This window comes from Amblyomma americanum, chromosome 5 (assembly GCF_052857255.1).
Source record: "Amblyomma americanum isolate KBUSLIRL-KWMA chromosome 5, ASM5285725v1, whole genome shotgun sequence".
Taxonomy (NCBI): Eukaryota; Metazoa; Arthropoda; class Arachnida; order Ixodida; family Ixodidae; genus Amblyomma; species Amblyomma americanum.
Genome location: NC_135501.1, coordinates 171,789,881 through 171,817,159, shown reverse-complemented (window position 1 = coordinate 171,817,159; position 27,279 = coordinate 171,789,881). Strand labels below are relative to the sequence as shown.

The 27,279-nt window shown below is 48.0% G+C and overlaps 1 protein-coding gene across 1 annotated transcript; it reads right to left on the bottom strand.

Annotated features, from left to right (window-relative positions):
• Positions 1-10,476: 10,476 nt before the first annotated feature.
• Positions 10,477-26,258, bottom strand: LOC144135295 (protein Skeletor, isoforms B/C-like). Its single transcript, XM_077668006.1, has 9 exons — positions 26,119-26,258; positions 25,357-25,491; positions 22,754-22,826; positions 22,042-22,144; positions 15,228-15,393; positions 14,130-14,205; positions 12,644-12,849; positions 11,258-11,341; positions 10,477-10,566 (listed from the first exon to the last, which is right to left on the bottom strand). The coding sequence occupies exons 1-9, from the start codon at positions 26,168-26,170 to the stop codon at positions 10,550-10,552; spliced, it is 912 nt and encodes a 303-aa protein (XP_077524132.1). The 5' UTR covers positions 26,171-26,258; the 3' UTR covers positions 10,477-10,549.
• Between the last annotated feature and the right edge of the window lie 1,021 nt (positions 26,259-27,279).

The window sequence follows — 27,279 nt, the reverse complement described above, 5'->3', positions numbered from 1 at the left end:
ATTGACCGTTGTGACCACGTCCACGTCCCCAAGCTTCCAGCTGGGGCAGATGAAAGTACTGAAGTCCTCGCATGCCAATGGGCCACGGCTCTTGTCAATGCCCAGGGCCACGGCGTGCTGGACGCACCCGCGTGTTCCGCATACTTTCATCCCGTCACCATTTCGTCTGCTTACTGCTAATATAAGCAGCACCAATAAAAGTATCGCCACAAACAGCAGCGTGGTCAGTGGGATGGCTATGGCGTCCATGTTCGGAACAAGAGGCCTCCCTTGTTTCGGATGAGACGTGGGGAAGTCGTCTTCTAGCCGAAGGTTGAGAGGGCACTGTACAAAAGTGAGCCAAGGCATAAACAAGTTTATACGCGAGGTACTTGATGCAAAGCTCGCGAATGAAATGGCGAAATTAATGTAACCTTTGTCCGTTAAAGTTTCGACACCAATTTATTTTATTCTCTAGGAATGATTCCCCGAAGCAAACGATGGTGCGTTTGTGTAGCGCCGACTATTTGGGCTAAGCTGAGCTATTTATGTTAATTGCTGTGGCAGCCGCTTGATGGAACTACAGGTAGAAAAATACGTTGTCACTTGTCATTTGCGCATTATACTGTGAGTGAATGTGGAGGGATGGACGTCCGCCTGCAACAGCGTGTAAACATAAAACTCATGTGTGAAGCTTGGCAAGACAGCCACACAGACATATGAGCTCGTTCGTGACGCTTACGGCAACGAGACATTAACGCGGGCGCGAGTTTTCGAGTGGTCCAAGAGGTTCGTTTCGGGACGAACGTCGATGGCAGACGACACAAGGCAGGGGCGCCCTTCAACCTCACGGAATAAAAACAATGTGGCTCGGATCAGGGAAATCGTACAGCAAGATTGCACCATTACAGTCCGCATGCTATCGATGCTCTCGACATTAGTAAAACAACTCTATTAAACAGCGTGCGCTATCAGGACGTACACAGGAAACTTGGAGACAGAGGAAAGCGCACGCTGTTTAATAGAGATGTACCAACTAGCCCGTCAGAAAGTTCTAGTAAGACAATATGCCACCAGATTTTCTATGAGAACTTGCCAGACTTGTGCCGCACTACCTCACACAGGACCAGAAGGACATGCGGGCATCAGTGAGCGCTTCTTTGCTCTCCGAGGCAGATAAGGATGCTGCAATCGTCGACAGCATCATTGCTGAAGACGAAGCATGGTGTTTTCAATACGATCCTTAAACAAAGAAGCAGAGCGTCGAATGGCGGTCCACAAGCTCTCCGGCGTCGATAAAGGTGCGGCGACAGAAGACCAAGACAAAGATGGTACTGATAGTTTTTTTGTGCACCAAGAGTTCCGCCCACAAGGGCAGACGGTGAATCAGGAGTTTTATATCCGCGTGCTCCAAGACATGCGCGATGCACTGCGACGCCGTCGCCTTGACTTATGGGCATCTGGACAATGGAGCCTTCTCCACGATAACGCAAGGCCGCACACTGCTCTCAGCGTGACAAAATTTCTCGCCAAGCACAGCATTACTGTACTTCCCCATCCGCCATACTCGCCTTACCTCTCCCCATGCGATTTTTCCTGATTCCTCGTGTGAAGAGAGCCCTAAAAGGTCGCTGGATGGGGAGCGCGGAGGTCATTCCAGACGCACACGACGAAGGAGCTGGCAGCGCTGCCAAAAGAAGCGTTTTCCAGCTGTTTCCAAGACCTCAAGAAGCGTTGGAAGCTGTGTACAGACTGCGAGGGAGAATATTTCGAAAGGGTGCTGCACAAATTATTTCAATGTTAAACGCATTTTTTTAATGAACTCAGTCTTGGAACTTCAAGGACAAAGGCATAGATCGCGATTTCAACGAAAGAAAACTTTTCACTGCTTATTTGTGTTTTCTCTTGCTATAACCTACCACAGCCTTCGTGAGCATTGACTATATTTATATTTCTTCCTATGTTTTCTCCTGTTACCTTTTTTGCTATTATACGTACTCCCCATTGTAATGCCCTTGGTCACTGAGAGTAATTAAATAAAAAATCCTTAACTCCCTAAAAGTAGCTTGTACGAGACTATTTCAGGCCTATCGGCAATACACAAGCTCGAAACAGTGGCGCCTGCATCAAAATGTTGGGCAACTGCAATGGAAAATCTTTTGCTAAATGAGCAAATGTACGTAGAGTTCCATAATAAAAACTCCACATTGTGATTTAGCTTTAACTTTTAAAGTGCAGCATGCTCAACGAACACCACTGCTATAGTGTTTGGTCTGCACGAAGTGGCGTCCAAACTAAGCTTCAACCAAGTATTTCACGACAGAGAAGCTGTGTGCCCGACTGAAAAACGTTTGTGTCCCCTGCTAAACCGGAGGGCATGCAAAGGATGCGCGGCGGCCATTGTTACCGCCGCGCATCCTCTGCATGTTTAATGAAGTCCAGTTATCAAGGGCTCTATAGCCTGCATTGCGTTGGGGTCACCGTCACTTTGGCGTCGTAATCCTTCACGTGCTACTGATATTGGTGCAGCGACAGCTACGGTGGTGATTGGTTTTAAGCTCGTGACCTTCCAAATTCCAAAGAGGGCAGAGAAACCTAGACGGATACAAAGGGCACGGCTACCTGCGTACGCTTTCTCGGGAGCCACCGATCATTCCGGCGCCGGGGTTCATGAAGAACGATTTAATCACTGCTGCTGACGAAGCACTCATCGTGTTTGATCTGAAGAAGAGTGGGCACATCGTGGGAACCCATAGAGCAACTGTATGTTAACAGAGTATTATTTGGGCCGTATATATAAGCATGGACCGTGAAAGCCATTGCTAGATATTGGTTTGTTATCATGTGTTTACATAAATGATAAATATTTTTTGGCAATTATCTACGATTTTAAGGCGCACTATGCATGCATTAAATTGCATGCACCCTCTGTAGATGGAATGATATCTCTGAATTGCGTGAACTACCCGTGCCCACAATCACTGAATTGTCCTCTAAGTGATGAACTGGAAATGTCAGTTGCACCGTTTAAGAGAAACTTAACGGCGCTGGTGCGTCGACACACACTATCTGTGCTGGACAGAATAGTGTAACGTACACAAATAGTGAATTTTCAGAATATCTGTTTTCGGCTGAAGCTAACGGGCAGTCTGTCGACAAAAACATGCAAAATATGTTATCTGTTCTGCCCAAATTCGCTCTGCGCCTCCGCCATTAAATCATGCCACAGCCGTCTGTCGTGTCGTACTGTAGTCATCGCCTTGCCGTCACGTAACAGTATCCTCTTTCCTTGACTTGGAACAGTGGAGCTGGAATGCGGCCGCCATCGGAAAGCCATCTGCGATCTGATCTACGGCGATGCCCCAACAGATGGCGCGGAAGCAGTACGAGTTTTCTCAGTGCAGAACCTGCGTCCGGGTGGAACTCCTCTTGGCGGACATGTGATTTTTTCTGTGCAATATAGTCAGTGCTCATCAATGTGTGGGCATATAGAAGCAACATTATGTGTGTAAACTGCCGTGTGGAACTTTGTTGCGATAATTATGATAAAAGTGAGAATTTGAACAAAGAACAGTCACTGTGGGTGAAGAGAAACCGCTGAAGAGAGCTATTAACGCTATCCTAAAAGCAGATATTAAGTGTCTCCCTCAGTTTTAATTTTTGCCGATTCGGCAACTCTGTACTCCGGCACACAGAAGGAGGTGTTCTGGTTTCACTAAACCACGCCGCTAGTTACTCGCGACCTACCGGGTTTTGGGTCTCTTAATCGGATTGTTCCGAACAAGCACTTTATACTTTTCGTGCGGCCAAGACGCGAGCAACGCGGTGCAATGACTGCCTGCATAGGCGAGTTTTGCGACTGACCTCACATGGATAATCCAGTACTTTAATGGTTACAGCAACAATGTTTATCTTCATTTTTTTAATGAAATGAGTATTACAATATAAAAACAGTACTCAAAGCATAACTTGAGTATTGAATGAATAGTTGTGTGTTTGTTTTGAGAAGACATTTCCCATTCCTATTTAAGTAGAAGGAACTCGTTTGCGGAAACCAACCAGTTCCTGCGGACTTGGCGCTGGACAGACTGGGCGCAGGGCGCTGGACAGCGGTTGTCCACGACGGAACACCGCAGCCTCCCCTGCCGGTGACGAGGGCTCAAGTTGGGGGAAGCTCCCGGTAGATGGCGCCTCTGGTGCGACACCTGGTTCCATCGGGACAGGATGGTGATGTTCGGTGAGGCTTAGTTCGGCCAAGGGATGGTCTCGGCCTCCGGGCAATGCTTCTGTGTGTTACAAAGCATGCGTTTTCAAATTTGCCAGCAAGCAGTTTAATTGCTCCGACTGATGTTTGCAAAAAAATTTAAGAAGGGGGTATATAATTTCATTTTCCACTGCTAACCATATAAGTCAGTGTAGAGTGCCGGGGTAGTGCGGTGTCAACGTTTACACACATCAATCAAGCGGACAACTGCCTTTCTCGTGCTTTTCCTGCGATCACCTCCCAGCGCCAAGTTTTCGAAGCAACTTTCCGACTGGGTTAGCTTTTAGTATGAAGACACTGCAGGGACCGTATTTTCAGCGTTTAATTTTCGTCTCATTTTGTCTTACGCCATTGTTTTCTGCTCTCGGTGACGTAGGTTGTGGGAAATAACATCAAATTATTCATGTCGGTAACACTTCCGTGATGTGCCTTATTTGCAAAAACGCGCCCCACACCCATGCTGCCTGCAATAGTGGACGGAGCCGGCACCGATAAATAATGGAGCACGTTAGTCTGCACCCCGTGAAGACTGGCTATGACCGCGATCCGTACCTTGCTTTAACACCTTGCAATTCTTACGTCATAATTAAAGTCTCGAAGAAATGAACTGAAAACAAGATAAAAAGCTGCAACTTATGGTCCCAGTACAAGGATGCTGAAGCGTGTAGCTCTGTATAATTCGTGCATGTAGAAATTTGCAGATCGCAAAAGGCTCTTACCGCAGTCTGAGGGGTTGGAGGATTGAGTTGGAAACATAATTGTACATGACAGTGTGCAAGCCGACAAGCAAGAAGAGAGATATGCGTTGCATGCTTCTGCTATAGACAAGTCTGTATGTATTTACATTACATAAGTAGTGACTCTTTTTTCCTTTCCCTCTAGTGCAGAACAGGAAATGAAGCTACCATGACAAAGAATAAGAAACGTGCACAATATTTCTTCTCTTGCAGCTGCATCTATACTGCAAACACCAAAACATTTTTATACAACGTGACCTCTTAACTGCGCATTAGATTCGTCACTTCTCAAAATTAGGCAGTGTTTAGAGCATACATGCATCGTGCCGTATGTGTGTAATGTTACCTAAATACGTGATCTAATCATTGGTGCTTGCTGCGAGGGCTTAAAAAGCAATTGATGTGACATTTCGAATGCAAGGGGCGCCGGTCTTGGCCCCTTTATGTGTTGCGCTAAAAATGTATCCGCCTTCAAAACATGAACCATATAGCCCTCAAGGAAACGCTGCCGAAATTATGAGAAGTGTGCACCTTTACCTGCAAAGGCGTCACCCATGGTGGAACCGGTTGGACGCATCTTATATTCGGCCGGGCTTGCTGGAAAATGGCTAGCGTCTGTCGTCGAAGGAGCAGCACCGATGTCAGCAGCTGGCGGCTGTTGGTGGTCGGGGGCATCAGACAAGTGTGCAGAGACGCCCGCAGAACTATATGGAATGATGCTGCGGAGGTTCGAAATTCTGGAGGCCTCTGAGGATGGTGCGTCCTTAACAGTCGTTCCAGCCGCAGCTTGCTCGGGTGCCTCGCTGGACTTGGACGAAGAGTCGCCCGTCGAGCCCGAGCTGCCATGTTTTCTGCGACCTCTCTTCCCCGCTTGACTATTCGAATGACTCTTGGTTGTCTGCGTGTCGTCCTGGGAATCTTTGACACTCCCTGTGTCCCACTGGCTCGACGTGGAGTGCTTGTCTGTCGATTCATCCGCCGGTAAGAACCCGGGCCTGTTGTGCTCCTTCGAGGCATTGCTGCGCTTCCGGCGAGAGGCTTTCTTAGGCATGGCTGCCGTTCAGAGTGCGAGGCCTTCGCCGTGATCTTCTTCTTTATGTCGGGCCACGGGGTGCTCGCGGTGCTTCGTGCTTCATCGCTCTCAGTTTCCGACTTCGTTGCTGCCTTGTGGCGCCACCTATAAAGTGGACAGTGCCGCTCCTGCAACAGCTCTTAGATAATTCCAGTTGAGAGAGAGAAATAGAACAAACTTTTACTGTGAAAAAAGGAGACCGGATCGAATTGTTCGTGCGGCCTTCATTCTAGGACTCAGTAGTCGTGTCCCGTGCACGGCTCTCCGCGTTCTGGACGATCATCTCGAACATGATCACGTCATCACCTGAGTCCCAAGACATGCTGGACCAAAGATCGACCACGGCGCCCAGTGACCCTTAAGGGTCACGAACACCTCAAATAAGTGGCAATTCCCATCCATCCATTCTAGACATGCCGGTCTCGATGGCAATATTGCGGCCTAATATCAAAGACCCCTGGCTCCTGCAAAGCCGCACCACTGGGACACAGACATCGGCTATGATGACGTCATCAATGTGTACCATGTCCTGCTTTTTACGTGATTTTCTGCATTTTTTAGCAGAGTAACGTTCTTTCCTCCATGAGCCAACATCAACTAGCCACACTTGCTGGTTTACTGCACTATATTCCGAATGATTAGGTCGAGATCACCGATGTGGTGCTCCCAGCAGAAACACTCCCTGATGATTATACTTCTCATTGACCCCCGCCAATGTGGATTCAAATGCCAGTCACTTTTTAGGCCACTTTTTCGCCGTTGCTCTTTCCGCAGTTGCTGCCGCAAGTTTATGCGCTCGACTGCTGTATTCTTTGCCTCTCTGTAGCCGTACTGATCGTTGATGGCCTCTTTCCTTATTCTTACAATAATCGGAAGTTGGCGCGGAATTTGTCACGTAGTGAAGTAGACAGTAGGGTAAATATAATGGCTTTGGTTATATTCTTGTAAATTTTAGCGCATGTGTGCCTTTCTTATCCCCCCCCCCCCCCCCCCGGCATTTTAACACTGGTGGAGTTGCAGAGCAGGAAACAAGGCGAACCTATGCAGCAGGGGCCACTGGGTCGCTTCTGTAAAACACCACTCACCATTGAAACCACCGTCAAGGTGCAGAGTCCAGGTGGCGCGCATAGCAAATTGACATATTAACGTCGTCAATACTCATAACCGAGTTCGTGTCTGTAAACTCTGTACATGTGTTACAACCTTGACCCTGCCCTGAGGCTTGCCAGGATATTTTGGCACCGAATAACGGCGTGTGCTTCGCTTCTGACCGAAAAGGAAATTTCACGTCAACTCGCGCTGAGTTTTCGTAGTCTGCCGGATGGCCAGCTGTCTGTGTGAAGATGGGAGAGTGCTCTGAAAGCAAGAAGCTAAGAGGGGAACTTCATGTTATTGCGCTTTCAAGCCCGCTGCTGCAGGCGCTTCTTATTTTTGTAATGCTAATGAGAAGATAAATCTGGGCAACGGCGCATGTTTCGCATTTTTCCGCTTCGTTATTTCCTCCCACTTTTGCGTTTTTACAAGGTCTTCGTGTATTGCAGGGTTAAAAGGATTCGCTGAAACCTTGCCTCTGTCGTTGCATCAGGCTTTAATAAAAACATACCTGTCTTCAAGACGCTACAGTAAGCTAATATTAACATATGCTCTCTCTACATGCTCATACTTTTTGTCGTATTTCACTGATAAGGAGAAGTTAATCAATGCTAACAAATTTATGCTTGCGGCTTTTTCTGTAAATGCGAGCGAGGGATACTTTTTAAATACCTGCAGTCAGATGGCCTCGAAGGGAGCTATAGATTATTCATACTTGGTCAGCGTGATTTTTTAATGATATATTTTACGTCAGTTTTAGCATTCACGGCGCTGCACTTAACTTTATCCGGGTTTACATGGCGTCGTATTATGTCGGGAACGAAAACTCCGACGTTCACCGGCTGACCAAGGATAATATTCACATGGGGCTTGAGCCCTAGGGGACATGTGTCTACAGCGGCTGGCGCTTTCGAGTATGTGCAATGTATGTTCACGTGGTCTATGTGAGCTATGGACCGGTTGTGTCACGAGAACAGAAAGCAGGATGTCGTAAAGCTGACATCGCGTATTAGCCCGAGAGAGGGCGAGCTACTCGCGAGTCTCATCCATAAAACTTATTATCTGTGTTTGTTGCTCGCATGTGAATAGAACTAAAGCGAATGCATGGCTAAAATAACGGTGCAATAGATACTAGTTTTTCTGTTGTGCAGTTGCCTGTTGTGTTGCTATAACTTAGGCCCCTGCTGCACGGCTGACATAATTGAGCTGATTTGTATTTTTCCTCTACAAATTGCAGAAATTGCAGCATCAAAGGCGCCTGATGTTCCTAATGGGCAACATCTTGAGAGAAGAACTGAGTCACACCTGGGCGCATTCCGAGGGAGCAGCGAACACCGCACGTCACAGGACACACATAAATACCAGCACTGAAACTGCTACTTTTTCTTCCCATTATCTGCAAGTGTTTTCAATGAATGAATACGAAACTCTAGCTGGCACTGTGCTGCTAGAGGAAAACAAGCCGCCACAGTATTTATTTACAAAAAAAAAATTGTTACAATATTAGACAGTGCTGCTGCATTGTGTTTGTGGTTGCCAGAGATGTTCCAGTAACCTTTCTGATAGGTGAAGTTTGAATGTATATTAAGATGAAGCATTTATATCAAGTGGTGGCCTTAAAGCAGTATTATGTCTCGAATTCTTCGCGTTAACGCTGTCCGATCGAGATATATATGTAGTGTTTGCAACCCCTGGATGAGGCTTACATTTATTGTGTTGCCGACGAGCTTTTGAACATTTGCTTTCATGAGGGCTATTTTCCTCTTTCCGATTTGCCACCTGTCCACCTATGATTAAAATCTACAAGACAGTATTTTTTTTTTCAAAAGCGGGGCTGTAATTCTGATGCGTTAAAAATTCTGTACTCGGATGAAACGTTCAGCTGTTTGTAACTTGAGGTGTCCAGATGTCAAGCAGCAGACAGCCCTCAGCGATGCCCGTACAACAGTTCATCTTCGTTGCACGAGCGACTCGACTACACAAGCATGAATCTTAACGGTGACGATGGTGCATCTGGTTGCAATGTAGTGGCCCTTGCATTTTTGACTATTGCGTTCATGGCGATATCAGCAGTTTAATTACGTCAACTGCAGGACAAGAGCCTCTCCCATATACCTCCAAGTAACCCTGTCCTGTTCACACTGCTGCCATTTTCTGCCATCAAACGTCACGTTCTCATGCGCCCACATCCGTATTTCTGAATCAATAAATTCGTAACATTGCCAGGAATTCAGGACAGCACTAAGCCAGTGCCGCTAAGCCTAGCGTCCTGTCACATTCTTTTCTGCTGCCACTCGCTCAGTCTCTTTCTTACGTGTCCAATGATGTCATCTTCCTATTTTTCAATGTTCAAAGCTATGCGCTGCGTCGTTGCAGCCGAGGGAACTAGAAGCGCTTGTCCCGAAGTCCTGGTAATGAACACGCCGTAAACGTATCAAAAGGTCTTGCAGAACTGAAAACATGATTACATTTCTGTAAGATGCGTTGCACTGTAAATACTCACGTGTACAAGACGGTGCTATGGACATTGGAAAAAGTGTTGAACTCTAGCGGTAACTTTGTTTTCTGCGCTGGATTTGTTAAACCGTATATTCTTCAGCATGCCTGCGCGCCTCTAGTTTAACTGTGACTTCGCCGCTATCACCGTTACCGTCGTCGTCATCAAAATCATATTTGATGGGAATAGAAACCGCCTCCACGGCTTCCAAGATTTTAATGTTTATTGTAGACAGGAGTACACGTAGAAGGCGACCCGCGTGGCAGCCCCCACCTTGGCAACGCTCTGACTCCTCAGCCTGTACGATACCACGATCCTTTTAACGAGGAACGGACACCTGCTGCGGGGAGCACGCGCTCTACACCCTTCGTATGTGATTTCGCTCCCCAGGGTCTTACCCCTGCAGACGGCGTTAAACTGCGGAGGATCTGAGTTTGCATTACCCTAATTATAGCCTTACTCGGAATTAGCCTCACTTCGGAGGCTCATTTCTCCCGCTTGAGTGGTTTCAGTGCTTTTCCGCAGAAGTAGATGTCGGCATCTACAGCCTCCTGCGGGACTTGCCAGCACTGGAGCCAGGCAGAATTGAGCACCTGGTATCAGTCTGCCTTTCACTGGACAGAGCACCAACCTATGGCGCTTTCATTCACTCTCTATTATGAAATAAAAATACTCAAAAAGAGGCAAAGAACACGCTGACAATTGTCACTGGCAAGAGCACAGCTTCGGTCTGCGCCGGAAAGGCGACGATGCAATGGGTGAGACAGAGTGCTAAAAAGAAGAGGTGGGTTGTAGTACAGCATTTTAATTTCCACCATATAGCAATACGAGGTGCTGCATGTGATGACCTGAACTGTACATATATGCTGCCTGGATTCCTGCTTGCCAGGAGCAGAGAGAACAGGCATTCATTCCAGTATGAAGACTGGGAGAGAAAGAAGAGGATAGAAGGGAAGAAAAAAAGATAAAAGAAAGCATAGAGACAACCGCTCAATCTACACTGTATCAACTAAATCACGAAGTGTTGCAAGGTGGCATTCAAAAGTGCTGAGTATTCATTATTAGCTGGTCGTTGAATACTGTCTCACTCTGGTGTTACCGACGAATGAAGTGGCATAACGGCAGCAGTAGCAGAACTGATCTGCACGGCACTATTGCGAGTTTTGCCGAACGTTTGGAGAATGTTCCGTTAATTTTTAAAAATGGGCTTTTTGATGTATAAAAGTCGCTCCTTGAGCGATCTAGAAAGATCGCTCTTTGCGGTATGAAGATCGTGACGTTGTATTAGCGGTGTTTCGAAAAAGCGATCACACTCGGCAATGCGCCCTAACAAACTCTGGCCATCTGGCACCCTTGCGAAATGCTATGTTCGCTGGAGATTTGCCATGAATGACACCTCTCGCCTAATCTTTTAACTAAATCGTAGACCAGTTTCTCAAATAATTTTTTTTTCTCGGTCGGTACCTACAGATCAGAAAGACGCTTATTACATACTTGACGCAGGTTGCGGTGTCGGGGCATCATCAATTTGCGCAGTGAGCATTATAGTGAAGCGCGAGCAAGCAAGCTCTGTAAGTGCACGAATGCTTGAGAAGTGTGAGGAAGGAATCATTTACCTAGGGGCCTCCTGACGGCGAAGGCAGCAACCAGAGCGGCCATGCACGGCACGGTCAGCACCGAGAGTGGGCCGATGTCAGCGCCTGCGCAGGGGCGTATATGTCCAAAGGGCGGCTCGACATCTCCAATCATGGAGCCCATTTAGCGAAGCGACCTGCCACCGGCTGCGGTCTTCGCGAAGGGCGTCTGTTTGCTCACTGAGAGGACGCTCTTTGGCGTCAACCGTATAAGCCGCTTCATCGTAATCCCGGATGGATCGAATTACACGGAACGCTTGTCCATTGCTACCCGTTGCGGAAACCGACAGGAGATGAGCTACGTATAGAAAAAATCGCTTGCCGAAGTAAAATGCATCTTGAAACCGTGCGAAAAAGACAAGGATCGAGGAGGAAACCAACAGGACAGAGCGCGGAACTTCAACTTCCGCGCTCTGTCCTTTTCGTTTCTTCTTCGTCCCTGGTCTGTTTTGCGCGGTTTCAAGGTGCATTCTACTACTAGTCCCCAACTAGCCCGCCTCTCTCTATTATGCTTGCCGAAGGCTAAATTCGTGTACACGGAAAGTATTGTAACACATACGCAATATTGATTCTAGTTAATGTGGTTAAATTAATAGAAAGTATAAATATACTTTGCCTCTCAGCAGGCATGTAGTCATAATTTTTTTTGGGGGGGTGGGGTCCGAAGCAGTTGTATAGGGCGAAGCCCGAGGGGGGTGGGGGGGGGGGGGGGGTTGAGCGCGATTTCGGTAAAACACAGGCCCCGCCCCCCCCTTCCTTGGATACTTACCTCCCTCTCAGAATGTTGCCAATCAAAATGTTCACCAACAGTAAATCTTTAACGTGGTATTTTTTTCAAGTGTCTAGGGACTTCTGTGTTCATTGTCTTACTGTGGTTGCTACGCAGAATAATATTTATTTTATCAACAGTAGCAATGCTTCTATAGCCAGACAAAGCAGGCCTTAGCTGGCAGATTATATACTTGTAATAATATCAGAGTCAGCCTACTTGCTTATCTACTTTAATGATGTTTTAGAGCCATGCTAGACCCAAACAGAAGCAAATATTTTCTGTTGCTAAACCCAATGACTCCGCTACGTAGAATGCATGATGTTTGCGTAGAACCCATAGCATTTACACAGAGCCCATGACTACGCTGTGTGAAACCCATAGTACCACATGGCGGTTAGATATCGCCAAGTGGCACTGGCATCGAGGCTATCGCTGGTGTTAGGATCGGTACTGGTACGTTCTAGCCTCTCCACACCACGAACAAGCCCCAATAGGAAGTTCACTGATTACTGCATCATACCTCTGGGAGCACGGTTAAGCACCAGTGCGGCTGATTCGGCTGCAGTTGGTGGCAGTCTCTTAAAACAGGTACATACCTGAGTTTCGTACGCAGGGGGCAACAAGCGACTTAGGATCGTGCAGTGGTAGGCTTTCAGCCACCGTCTTGTCGATGGTAATGTCAGCGTAGCTCTCCATTGAATCGTAGCAGTATACCGAGAACCACTTGAACTCGTTCCAGTGGTGGCCCTTGGGAAGCTGGATCGTCACGTCAGTCTTTTCTAAGCTCCCAAGTTTGCCCCTCCTGCGCACATGAGGTCCAGGACGCAGTTTTCGTTATGCGTGTGGGAATTCAGTTTACCACATTGTTATGACATGAATCGCCAAGGTGTCACATGAAATAAATACCTCACCCAGGCATTCTTAATTTTTTTTACTAATTTCGTTCTTAACTTTTCAGTACGGTGTGTCCAGCATTTCAGTGCCGACCTGTAACCACACCGACAATTTTGAGACCCTACGGCTATAATAATAAACAGGGGGCCTTCTTAACTGCACGCTTAAATTAAAAATGGCATATCGTTTGGTAGTTGGCCCATTACCAGATATTGCAATGGACCCCCATATTTTGGAAGTAGGCCCAACCCAGAAAAAAAATTCGGGCGGACTAGTGGAGATTCTTCGTAGTATTAACACGTATTAGAGGTTGATTTATGGTGAGAGATGCGGTACGGTTAGTATAATCCCAGATGAAAATTGGCAGGGGTTTAACGTAGTTAAACCGCATAAGAAGTGTTCATTCTTTAATTGGGGGGACACTTCAGCTCCACCTTAAACGTATGACACGATATCTTTAGTGGGTTAATGCGCATCTATGCAGAATTGGTCATCCTCTACTTAACATTCGTAGATGGCGGCGAGTCCTCGTACCGCTACCAGCGCAGTGGCGCCGCGGCTAAGCGATGCGCCACTGCACTAGCTGACAGGTGGCTGCTTCTATCACAGCCACCCGTAGGGATTGTGTGAACCATGTTGCTCTCCCCGAGAGACCTCTCGCGCAGATGGGGCGACGCTCCTCCGAGCTTAACCGAGTAAACCGGGTGAGCTCGAGTAGTAGTAAAGGTTTGCTAGGCAACGGCAAGAGACCTTGCGCACGTATGGTGACAAGATTTTTGGTCAGTTTTGGTGAGCGTATGAGTGCTTTCGCAATAATAATCCCTTGGACGGTACTCGAACATCCTAGTTCTCAGACTTTCAAATTTGGTGGTGCTGATGATGTCACGAGCCTCTCGACCAATCAGGGAATTTTTTTATTGAAAAACCTAGTACTTCTTGGAAGCCGACGATCTAAATGCCATCGCATTGAAATTAATACTTTCGAGATTCAGGGCCCTCTAAGACTACACGAAAGGTATTTACTGTTTATTGGGTTCAGAGAGGGCGATGCAGAATGATCTGCGCCTCCACTCAAAATCCATGGCTTGATTGGATGTTAAATATGTGGCTGAGTTTTGATGTTCGAAATCCCAATTCTTTAGGATGTATGTCGCCAAGCTAAGCCAAAGCCATAACAGTTGCACCTACTTGAAGCCGTCGTAGATGAGATGCGTGAGGTCTTCCTTCTTGGGCTGGACAGTCGGGGCGGCCACGAATGACGCGGCTGCAAAGATATTACCCACCGTTATTGATGAATCACGTTCCAGAAAAACGGATCCTATAAAAGCGCGTATATGCTATGCCATTTCAACAATACAATGTTTCGCCGTGAAATATAATGGCAATGGCTGCCTGACAGCCGTGCCAGGGACAGGAAACTCGGGTGAGTTTTGGTTTCAGTTATTTCAGAACACCTGGTGACTGAAGGAGACCTGGTGTTTTAAAAAATAATAAATCGTGGATATGCACGCAGCCCGACAGGCTGCGGCGATGACCAAATGGTCTCAGGTACGAGGAAAGAACGCTGCTTTGTTATCGCCGGCGGAGCTTCGAATCCTGGTCAGGTATGGAGCTTTTTCAGCTCGATACCATTGCGATGACAACAATACGACGCTTCAGTTGGCTTTCCTCCGAAAGCTACTGGAGGAGTTTGCGCTTACATCTATTTGCTAGACAATGTTACTATAAATAAGTTTCCTACGCCTGCCAGTGCACTGAGCTTTACGAAGTAGTAGTAGTAGCAGTAGTGCCGTAATAATGGAAAACTCAGTGACGTCAGCCCTGTGGTATCACAAGATGCCCTTCTGGCAAATGAGGATAAAGCTTCGCCACGTTTACGTGCTGGCACTGACACTCTTGCAGTCTGTCATAGGTTTAGGCTTATGGTTGTTCAACGTCCCGAAGCGTCCCGACTAAGGCTATCAGGGACGCCGTTGTGAAGAGCTCCGGAAATTTAGACCACCTGGGGTTCTTTAGCGACAGTACACGGGCCTCTAGAATTTCGCCTCCATCGAAATCTGACAACCGTGGTTGGGATCGAACTCAAGTCTTTCGGGGCAGAAGCCGAGCGCCATAACCACTGAGCTACCGCGGCGGCCTTGCTGTCTGTAATAACGTCCTAAGGGTCTGCAGTGGGGACTGGGCCACGTCATGGGGTGGGGAACAGTAGTATTATTTTGCGCATTTCTGAAATGTCTTCATTCCTTGTATTTTAGGAAGCTCTCTTGTAGTTGTGCCGCGACTTACACGGACAGTGGGCGTCGTGCTGGAACCCTTTGAGCAGCATAATGGCGCTGTCCCGCAAGACCACCTCGGTGGCCATGGTGCTGCGGTGTTTGGCGCTTAGCTTTCCCAGGCTCTGCTCCTTCGGCAGCACGAAGTCGCTCGGTATCTTCACGTTGCCGAAGTCGGCCTGGGGGAATACGTGCTTCATATCATCATTATCGTCAACTTCACCATCAGCCTGACTACGCCCACTGCAGGACAAATGCACCTTCCTTACTGCTCCACTTGCAGAATTCTGTGCCAGCTGTGGCCCCTTATCCACGCAAAGTTACTAATCTCATCAGCCCACCTAATTCATATCCAATATTACAGGACAAAATCAGTTTTGAACGGCAAAGAGTTTATGAACTCAGTTTTTTATTTACTGTAAGATTTCACTATAACAAACAATACATCCGCAGACCGCCCGTCGGCAGGCTTACATTTTTTTTTGCTATTGACGTTTTGGTTATCGTCAAAAGCGTTCCCCATTAGTTTTTTATGCAGTCTTAATTTTCTCGATGCAAGAAACGGAAGCACTACAAAAAAGAAATTTTGCTACATATTGGAAGAATGGACCATTATCTTCAATATTCTGTATTAGTACCTAGCAGTTTTTCGATATTCAAAATGTTTGTACAAGAATGTTGGCCATGGCCGCCCCCACCTAGGGTTCCCTTCTCTTGGAATTCAGACCGTTACTCTTAACTGCCCCTACCTATATTGCTTCCGCACTATATGCCCTGCCAGGTGCCTATATGCGCGATGCCAAGGAACACCTTTTCGCTACCCTAGTATGAACTCTCCCCCCCCCTGAAAAGAAAAACGTTGCTCATTTAAGCACTGAGGCGAAGACAGTGCAAAAGACCCTCGAAGCAAATGCTCGCCAATACGATCGGCAGCAGCAAGTATTTTCTCCTAACTTAGAAAATTTGCCTGCAAACCTTCAGGCGGCCCTCATACAGCCCTCATACATGACAGCCTACCGGCGGCCCTCCGAAAAATCATCCGACAATAACTGTGACGTCTCCTGCCATTTTGCAGCATCGCAGCCGCAAGTGGCGTTCCTTATGGATATTGACAATGAGGAAGTTCAGCAGGCACATGGGACAGCATGGCCTGAACTTGGTCCAACGGCCACGCAACCGCCAACGCCTGCTCAAAACGTGATTATCGACGACGCCGTGGTACGTAGTGCCTCGACAGACCGCTCCAGGAGCCCTTTGTATCGCCCCAACTATCACAGCCGACCAGCAGCCCATACCCACGTCCACCAACCACTCCAGAAAAGCAGAAGTCCGGAGGACCCCCACAAGCACAGCCCAATTTGCTTCCATTGCAGGGAGCCTGGTCACATCTTTAGCCATTTCGACATTGCCCACAGTGAAGAACGGGCTTCTCAGGCTTCCCCTACGACGCACCAAACCACGACCCGGCCAGCAATTACAGGATGTAGAAGAGTGCTTGCGTCACGCTAAGCATATGCCGAGCAGCTCAACGAGGTCCCACGACGGCCTGCTTCGCCACGAGGAACCTTCTGTCACATAAAATAGGGAGTCAGAAATACAAGTATGAACGAAAGAGATGTGAAGAAGACGACAAAGATGGCGATAAGAATGACGTGGATTAACCGAAGACTAAAGAAGATGAAGAAGCATTCAGTGAGGTGGGAAGAGACGATTGGTGGAGAAGAGAACAAGGAGAAGACGACGACATGGATTACGTGGACTAACGCCAAGGTTATAAAAGCGCGAGGGAGAGCGAGGCACGGGGGAAGTACAGAGAAGCAGAGGATGCGGAGGGTCAGGGACGCTTCAGCTGGAAGACAGCAACGCCGTCTACTGCTCCGGTGAGCTCGAGTTCTATGGCTTCGCACCGTGGGCTTCCAGTCGTTCCTGAGCCCGTTCCAGGCAGTCAACGGAGGAAGCCACCACCTTCTATGGCCAGGGGTGTCTCCAGCGTTGTTGCCACCATTCGGGTGGTGCCCCCAGCGCCAACATCACCGGCATCACCTCCACGGGCGCTTGGACTGGGAACTTGTACGACGTAGCCAACGACGCCGCCAGCGACGCCAGCCTGAACACGTCGAACGCCACCTCGACGACGGCTACTGGACCCATACAACGCCGCATCCACACGGAACCAACAGGGAGCACGAACGCCGACCGCAACAGTAGAACGCTAGTAGTAGACGCTGGTAGCTGTGCACGCGGGTCGTGTTTATTGATAGTTTTTGTGCTTTGTGTTAGTTTTGTTAGTTTTGTGTTCTAGTGTTTGTGTCACGTAGAGTGTATTAAATGTGCGCCTGTGTGGGTGCACCTGTCGCCTAGTCTATTATTTCGGTCCGAGTGTTCTCCGGGGAGATCCGTGACACCTTCGCACCGGATCTTCGTGGAAGGTACCCCAGCCCTCGTAGGGTAAAATAAAAAGGGCAACCTTTGGAGGTGAGGCTGTTTCTCGGTGAAACGATGAAGGACCTCCAACGCCGACGAAGCAAGGTCACGCCGAATCCGCGACGACAACGCCGCTGTGTAAGATTGGCCTCACAACGATGCGACGCAGCTTCAAGACGACGACCCTGCTACACAAAACGATAACTCGCGCACCACCTGCAGTGCCAACGAAGCCATGATCCAACACCAATACCGACATGCAATTTCGCCACACAGCTCAAAAAGTGGCAACCCCACGGTACGGCCCAAAAATCCACACAGGGGGAGCCCACCTTCTAGCACCATCGGGGCTATGCACCGCGAAAGGAACGGCCAACGCACACACTTATCCTGTTAGCTTCGTAGTTCTCCTGCAGCGCTCCCAGGCCGTAACCCTGGGCAAAGGTTTCATGAATGATCATCAAGTGGTCATCGACGAATGAACCCATACCTTCGGACGCAACTCATGAACAATAGGCGGCCCTGAGTGTTTGCGATGAAAAAACTACCGTCCCACCCCGATCAAGCGTCATCATCCAGCTGTGTACCGGGAATACAGGGAAGGTGAAAGGCATCGTCAAAATAAACACACAGTTGCTCTTAGACTGAGGAATGGGCATCGATCAGGCATAGCCATGTTACGGAATAGACAACTCGATGTGTTCATGACCAACAACGAAGAATACCGACACCTGAAGAAAGACACGCTGATAGCTTATATGGAAAAACTAACCTACATTCGAGGCTCCTTCGCCCATTTCGTCCAGTCAACAGAAGACTCGCCAAACCAAGACCACATGCCAACCGTCAACATTAACTCAGCGTTGCCCCAGCACAGGCAAGAACTTCTGCAGAACTCTCTTCCAAATTATAGAGACTATTTGTCTGCCTCCTCAAAGGCCCGTTGAATTTCTTTTTCCAAGCATCCCATTCTAACCGGGGAAGACACCCGCCGGCCCCGCGAGAACCCCGACCGTGTCCCAACACGCGAAGACAAGCGAGACGTGATAATTAATAAGGGAATAATTAATAAGGGAGGACTACTGATCCGGAGTTCCCGGGTTCGAACCCGACCGCGGCGGCTGCGTTTTTATGGCGGAAAAACGCTAAGGCGTCCATGTGCTGTGCGATGTCAGTGCACGTTAAAGATCCCCAGATGGTCGAAATTATTCCGGAGCCCTCCACTACGGCACTCTTTCTTCCTTTCTTTCACTCCCTCCTTTATCCCTTCCCTTACGGCGCGGTTCAGGTGTCCAAAGATATATGAGACAGATACTGCGCCATTTCCTTTCCCCACAAAACCAATTATTATTATTAAAAAGGGAGCTTTCCTTTGTAGCCGTATGGCTGCGCTCGGGTAGATGTCATTGAGTAATTACTCCTTTTTAGAAATCTACTCCACCATGGAGGATTCCTCTAAAATATTTGACCAAAGCGTGATCATGTCGAGGGAATTCTGCATGACAATGTCATCCGGCAATCGAAGAGCTTTGGGGGTGCACCAGTCATCCTTGTCAAAAATAAATACAGAAATGTTCGGTTGTGCATCGATTACCGGTGATTGAGCAACGTAAGCAAGAAAGACGGCTGCCCCTACGTAGGATCGGCGATACCCTAGACCGTCTTGGCGACGCCAAGTGCTTTTCGTTCATGGATCCAAAGAGCGGGTATTGGCAAATCTAAATCGATGAAAGTGACATAAGGAGGCCGCCTTCAACAAGCTCGATGTGCTCTACGATTGTAAAGTAATGCCATTTAGATTTTTTTCGGCCCCAGCCACCTTCTAGCGTGTAATTGAAACAGTACTGGCGGGCGTTAATTTGAAATTTCGTCTCATATACTTAGATGATGCTACCGTCTTCGCGTCGAACTAAGCCGATCACTTAAAAAGGCTTCGGCCCGCGCTAAATGCAATCAAGCCCTCAGAACTGTACCTAAAGTCAGAGAAGTGCCACTTCGCCTACAAAGAGCAGCTGTTTTCAGGCCAAATTTCATGCAGAGATCGAATTCAAAGATGGAGAAAACTGTTGCTACCGCGCAGTTTCCACAGCCGTCCCAAGAGAGCGGCACGCAAATTTTCATGACTACTCGTATTAGCGAGGATGTGTAAAACCCTTTTCGCGCATTACCAGACCCTTGACGCTGCTAGCGAAGTCGGATGTGTCATTCAAATGGAAGGTCGGCACCGTGAAATATTCAGAATACGTGAAATATTCATCGCCGCCTGTGTTAGGATCCATCGATCAAAATGCTCAAACCGAAATTGATACCAGCGCAGGCAGCGTGAGGCTAGGTGCCGTTCTTGTCTAAGGTATCATTGCCGTGAAAGATTCACAGCGTACGTTATCAGCTATTTGTCACAGGCAGAGGCCAACTATTTAACGACAGAGAATGGGTGCCTTATGAAAACTTGGGCCACGTCAAAATTCCGCCCATGCTCGTACGGCAGACCTTTCAAAGTTGTGAGTGACCATCACTGACCTGTCTGGCCGTTTCACTCGATAGAGTTTTCAACTCCCAGAGCATGACGTCACCGCCGATTAAACGTCTAGACGTAAGCGCTGAAACCGACTGCCTGTCACGACCCGCTATCTATGCACCTCCGCAAGACGACGATGACGACGAATCGCTAGACCTATCAGCGCTAGCACTTTCTCTGAGCAGCAACACTCGAACCCCTACCTCTACCGCCTCATCGAGTGCTTCAAAGGCGACAGTTCTTCCCCTCCAGCTTCATTAAAGTGAAGAGTGACTTCATACTGCGTAGAGAATGATGCTCCCGTGACGAACTTCTCACCGAGCTAAAACGCATATTTTATCTTTGTACCTATATATACAAGCCCTCAAAAGGGCGTTATACATACTTCACTCGATCAGTCGGCCGCTGGGAACCTCGAGTTTTCTCGCACGGTGCGCAGAGTTCAAGACAAATATAACTCGTCCCGACTATCTACCGATGTTGCAATTCATGTAAACTTTGCCGAGATTTGTCAGCGACGAAAGACTCCACCGACCCGATCAGCAGGGCTCCTGAAGCCTACTGAACCACCACTGCGAAGGACTTTTCAACAGATTGGCATTGACTTCTTGCTTTTTCCAGAAGTCAGCATATCAAAACAATTAGATTACTGTGACAACTGACTACCTGACCCGCTACGCCGAGGCGAAAGCCCTGCCAAACGGAGCAGCAACAGAGGTCGCAAAATGTATCGTGGAATGCATCCTTCTCTTACAGAGCGCTCCTGATTTGCGCATCACAGACAGCGGAACAGCTTTCACGGTGGTCCTCATGCTTGCCGTCCTGCGCTACAGTCAGACAACCACTGAAAGACAACTGCTTACCATCCAGAGACCAACGGCCTTAAGGGGCGCTTCAGCAAGACCATCGCAGACATATGTGCCACGTATGTGGACACTGAACACAAGACTTGGGACGTCATCCTGCCTTGCGCCCTCTTCGCCTACGACACCGCAGTGCCAAAGACCACCCAGTTGACTCCTTTGAAGCTCGTTCATGGCGTATCATGCCACGATCATGCTCAACGTCATGCTGCCCAACCTTACTGAAGACGACACCCCTTGCCTGCGGCGCGAGGAAGAAGCTCTGCGTCTTGCCTGGCCACGCATTGAAAGCCAGCAGTGCACCGACGCTCGATGATACATCCTACACCAAAGCCACAAGGAATACCAGTTTGATGGCCGTACATTGTTGTGGACGCCCATTCGTCACCGTGGACTGAGTGAAAAGCTTTTGCGCCGTTACTTAGCCCCGTACAAGACCATTTGTCGAATCGAAGAACTTGTCTACGAAGTCGTCCCCAACGGAGTAACAGCAAGACAGCAGCGTCGCGCATACACAGACGCTGTGTATGTTGTGCGCCTAAAGTTCTATTACTCGCGCTAATACACGCATTGTGTTTGCGCACTCTCAGTGTTTACTTTGCGTTGTCTCTGTTATTTTATGGATGTGCTAAGCAAAAGGGGCACACAGAAAGAAGCGCAGGTTTGTACCAGGCTGGTTCTACGCATATCACAAAAGTTCTAGACTGTCTCTACCCTCACATCGGCTTCTCTCCCAACCCCTTTCTTCACGCCCTCACTTTCTGCATAGCTTCCGCCTCCCCCTCAAAAAGGAGCGAAGCCTTAAGACAAATAGGATTTATGACATTTGTTTCCTCTTTTGTTCCCGTTCACCTAATGACCACTCAATAGTGCTTGCACTATTAATAAATAATAAATAAATAAACGGACAAAACCAAACAAACAGAGCAGAAAGGCGAAGAGAAGACTAATACTATACTAAACCAAGAGAGGCGCAATGCATTGCTATAAGCGTGGGAAATTTGTGGATAACCATTCCTCACCGCGAACTTCTCGCAGAACATGCCGACGCAGCGATAGGCGGTGATCTTCTGGGGCAGTCTGATGTGCACCGTTGCCTTCCTGTAGGGTTTCACGACGTTGAAGCTGCGACATAAAGAAGTCGATAGCAGGCGCAAGATTATCGTCTTTGAGGGCCGATTCATATGCGCTCAATCTTAATCGCGTTGGATTCAGAAGGTTAGTCATAAGTTACTGGCGCCAATCTCTGAATACATAGGATCTCTTCTCAGGGTTCGATTTAATTAGGAAAACCTGGAATCCATTCTTTCAAACGTTTCTTATCTTAAAGGAATCTTCTAAAATTTAACTTGGCTTGAAGCTTGCACCGACAGTGCAGGTCTGCTGCTGCGTGCAAATCACTGCCTAACACTTTGGTTTAACCTCGCTATTGTGACATAGGCCCCTAAACCCATCATTTGAACTATTAAGTGCATTTTTTCGTTATAGCAACCTCAGAATGCGCACAGCGTTTAGCTTCAAAATCCGGATGATTTCATCACCTGCGGTGCACTCCATATTTTGCTTTCTACACTTTGTCAAACGTGCAAACAAGATTTGGGAGAGGTTCCGTTTGGATCAACATCTTCCCTGTTTCGCAAAATTTGCTAGCGTGCATTATTGTTCTATGCGACCTACAGCCCTGCGGCTTCCAAACAGGCACAAACGCTGCTTCGAGTAAGACATCGTACGAACCTGCCGTTCTCGTCGGGCAGCCGGTCGCCATTGTAGTCTAGCTCGGGGTTTCTCCCAGCCTTGAAGTACGCTTCTGAAGGCGGATAAGAAATAATGTTTACAACATGAATACTATCTAGCCACAGCAAAAGATGCCTGTTTCAGCACATCGCTTCCCTAATAGAGTGTTGGGCGACACCTCTCAATAACCGCCGTGGCGAAGAACACAGCTTTAGAATTATAGTAATAATAAAAATAATAATTGGCTTAGGGGAAAGGAAATGGCGTAGTGTCTGTCTCATATATCGTTGGACACCTGAACCGCGCCGTAAGAGAAGGGATAAAGGAGGGAATGAAAGAAGAAAGGAAGAGGCGCCGCAGTGGAGGACTCCGGAATAATTTCGACTACCTGGGGATCTTTAACGTGCACTGACATCGCACAGCACACGGGCGCCTTGCATCCATAAAAATGCAGCCGCCGCAGTCGGGTTCGAACCCGGGAACTAAGGATCAGTAGCCGAGCGCCCCAACCACTGAGCCACCGCGGCGGGTTTAGAATTAGAACAGAGGTCACAAACGCAGGTGTATATACTTTGTGTCGTTAGAACTCTTTATCTCCATAAAACGCTTTATTAAAGTAAACCGAAATTGCAGCAGCGTTCATCCAACCTTAAGCACGAGGCACTGCCGCCAGTGCCGTTTGCTTATGGGTATGCTTATTGCTTGCCGGTGCTGTGTCCGGCTGTCTGGAAGGCGCCGTTTAGTAACCTTGTAGGTGCGTTTTGAGTTGTAGCGCGGTTGAGAAATGTGGAAGAAGTTACACCCACAATTCTCTTCACCCCCACTGAAACGTTCCATAATAGCTGCGCATGCGGAAATGTGGTAAATCAGAGTCCGAATGGCTCCTGTGTGCTTTCCGCGTGGCTCCGGCCTGATTTCTGCATTACGGGCGTGGCGCAATTAAAGTCCGTATCTACGAATATTTCGTATGTGCTTCCGGTTTAGTTTTAATATCTTAGGGTTTGTTCGAGCGAAATCTAAAACACACGGAACCAAAGCAGAATTTCACATGGGTCAAACTGTAAATACGCTTTGGGGATTAACATCCCAAAGCGACATGCACTTCGCCTATAATGGGCCACAAGGGAAGCATACTGGTCTATGAAAATCATCGTACAGAATGTTCCGCTAGCGTACCACCGGTTTCTGTAAAACGCGTAGATGTTCACAGCAGCGTAGGTCACGGCTCCGTAATGCAGCCCTCACAGATGATACCGTGGAGAAATGCTGCTGTCGCTGTCGAGCTAGCGCCAGCAAAACGACGGCGCCGTTTCACCAACATCCACGAGTGAGGGCGTTTCCGCCACAGCTGCTCACCTTAAAATATTTTATGCATCAGCATGAGGAGTGCGGCGAACCACTTTGCGTTGACGCCGTGATGTCGCACCGCAGCCTACCACTCTAAGCATATAAACGCCTACATGGGAGTAAAAAATGGGAGTAAACTGACATCGATCGCACTGATTTTTATAAAAGGGAGTGTGCCAGCAAACAGCTTACTCCCCTTCTACTTCTTTTCGTTGAGGGTCTAGGCAGTATGCAGTGGTGTCTTGGTATAGGAGGGTGCCGTGATGCAGTGTGTGTTAACTGCGAATGTGGGTATGACTCATGTGACAGTCATAACTCGTCATATTTCGAAAGTGACTTCATCAGGCATGAAATAACGACAACCAACCCGGAATGATGGAAGTCACCGGGCCGGAAGTTCACGGTCAGGCGCTAAGTGGCGCTATGTTATCGCATCGCACACGTAATGGAAATAAGTGACCCTCAAATTTTCGATAAACGATGCATTTACTTGGGGACAGACAAACTATTCTGGGTGTTTTCAGGAAACCAAGGACCTCGCGTAAATAGAGGCGCCGCAGGTCGGACAAGCCCCGCCCTAGCAGAGCTGATACAGCTGAGACCAGGACTCATGGGCAAAGATAATTCTATTCCCATTTAGTTTTACTTTCATTCTTTTCGCCTTTCAACTTTGGCTCGAGTGACGCCACGCCGTTAGTAGCGCCGAGATCCGCCACTCATTTCCGGCCGCTTTTACGAGTTGAAAATCCTACCCCCTGAGTTTTCATCACGGTATATTGCGCGCGTTGCTTTTTTTCTTTCAGTCAGCGCACGCGAAGAGGTATTGATAACCAAGTGCTTAACACTTCCTGTGTCTTCCCTTCTGTAGTTCGATAGCTGTCAATGCAGCACGCTTTTCACGAAACAGTTGCAAAATAAATTCCCCCGCAATAAGGGTGCCGCTAGCTAATGACTGGTGCGGGATGACATGCGTGCCGGGGGCACAATATAAGGTGTGGCGCGCATGTTACATGACAGAGGTACAAAAGGCAAACACAACACTACTTCGGAATTGTGTCGGTTGTACTTTCATACTGTCCATTTCTTAATTGTCACATGATTTCGTCCTATAAATACCCTTTCTTCCCGAATAAAATGCTCTTTTGCCACTGCTACCAACGAGTCTCGGCTCCCTTCTCTTGGCCGGTCGACACCACAGTTAGCGCTATAAAATTGCCTCGCTCACCAACTTTAAAAGGTAAGAGACGCCAACGTACCGGGGCCCCCACCGTCGTAGTTGAGGTCCGTGACTACGACGCTGCTCTCGGTGGCGGCGTACACGTTGCCGGAGAAGTTGTGGGCATAAGACTTGATTGGTCCGATGAATTTGCCGTAGTACGCACCAGCGCTTCCTGGTGAAGAGAAATAGGTACGCATTGCAGAAGTTCGAGGCCAATGACCATGACGGCGATGTGCGCAAAAAGGGGCGCTCCATTCAGGGGTCGAAGGGGTAACAGGATACCTGGACCGTAAGCGCAGGCTTGGCCGGCACTCCTTACGAGTTGTCGCACGCGAAATACGTGCGCGGTAAACGTTCTTCTGAGAAAGTCTTGAAAGTACTTGAAGGGCCAGTGTACAAGCAGGACTTTGCACCGTACCATTACGGTGTTCATCAGACCAGTCACGTCCAAGGCGGGACAAACGCCTTTGCCCGTTGTGGTTGCCCTTTCCGCGAACATTTTCCGATCTCTTATATGAGTGTTTGCAGGCTCCGACCCTAATGGGTGACTGGTTGCGTGTTCTCCGTATTTTCTAGATTAATATGGAAAGTGGAAGCGAGTACACTTGGAGTAATGCTGGAAATGTAGACTTCAGTTTACAGCGGTCCACAATGGGAATCGTTGAAGTGTGCACCAAGACGTGACGGGCCAGGCTGACGATGGATATTCAGAGAACTCGTGACCACCGCTGAGCACCAAAAGTTAAGCATGAACAGCGCATTCAGTCTATCAAAGTAGAGTGCGGGAAAAAAAGCTCACCCTTCGGAGTGATGCACACCAGGAGAGCAGCGACGAACACCCGGGTGGCCATGGTGGGAGGCACTTTCGACACGTACTCTTCAACGTGCTGCACGCAAGTGAACAGCGTTTATGTTTAGTTCCAATCGATGTAGTGGTACCCACTCAAAAATAGAAAAATAGGTATCGGCAAGGCAATAAGACTCCCTGTTGAACACAACGCAGCTCCTTCTTCTTCTTCTTCTTCTTCTCCTCAAGTAACTCCTCTGCCTTTTCTTCTTCTTCTTCTATCACTGAAGGTTGAATGAAGAAGACTTCAGGAACTCTTTAATGAAATACCACGTGGAGGAAAGGTAACTGGCAGCTTCAACGACTCTGCGAATGTCGCTGTAACATGCTATGTAATGGTAAACGTCATCCCCAAAGACCGTTTAAAGTTTTCCACCCACGCTAGACTGCGCCGGTATTCTCGCCCTCAAATACCAGCAGCATCTGATCAAGCCCGGAACTTTAGGCATTTGACAAAAATGCCTATAGCAAGGGTAAGAAACTCCAGCTAGTTAAAAGGTGAAGAGTTTTTGAAAATATCGTTTTGAGGTAAAGATAACCTTTTTGCAATATAGTAATACGAGTGTATTCGGACGTCGAAAAGCAGGTGAATCGTGTTAACTATTGAAGTGATTAACTAAGTTCCAATAGTTCACTTTTTATATAATATGGATAGGCACCTGATTGCAATTAGAGATTTGTAGCCGGCCGTTAGCAACAGCCATATCAGTTTTCACAATAACTAAAACGTAGTTGCCCTCGCCGCTGCGGCTCGACTAATTGCTTGATTGTAAAACATTTTATTCGTCGGAAAGAGCTTGGTGCTAAGAAGTCGCGTTAAGTGGTCGAGAGTACATAGCCCTTAACGTCTTTGTTAGCCCACTCCAACACCAGAACTTGAGTTCTGGGGTCAGAGCTAGCCAACACGGCCTCCCACCGCACGAGAGAAGGATCGGTAACTAGGTCACCCGGAGGTGGCTCTATTTTGCAATTCCAAAGGATACAATGGTAGTAATCCCGTTGGCCGCAGTGTTTGCAGTCGGGGTTGTATTGATTAGGATAAATGTGCGCGAGCAGTGATGGGTTGTATATCAATCTCGTTATTTAGAAGACGCCATGTAACCTCTTGTTCTT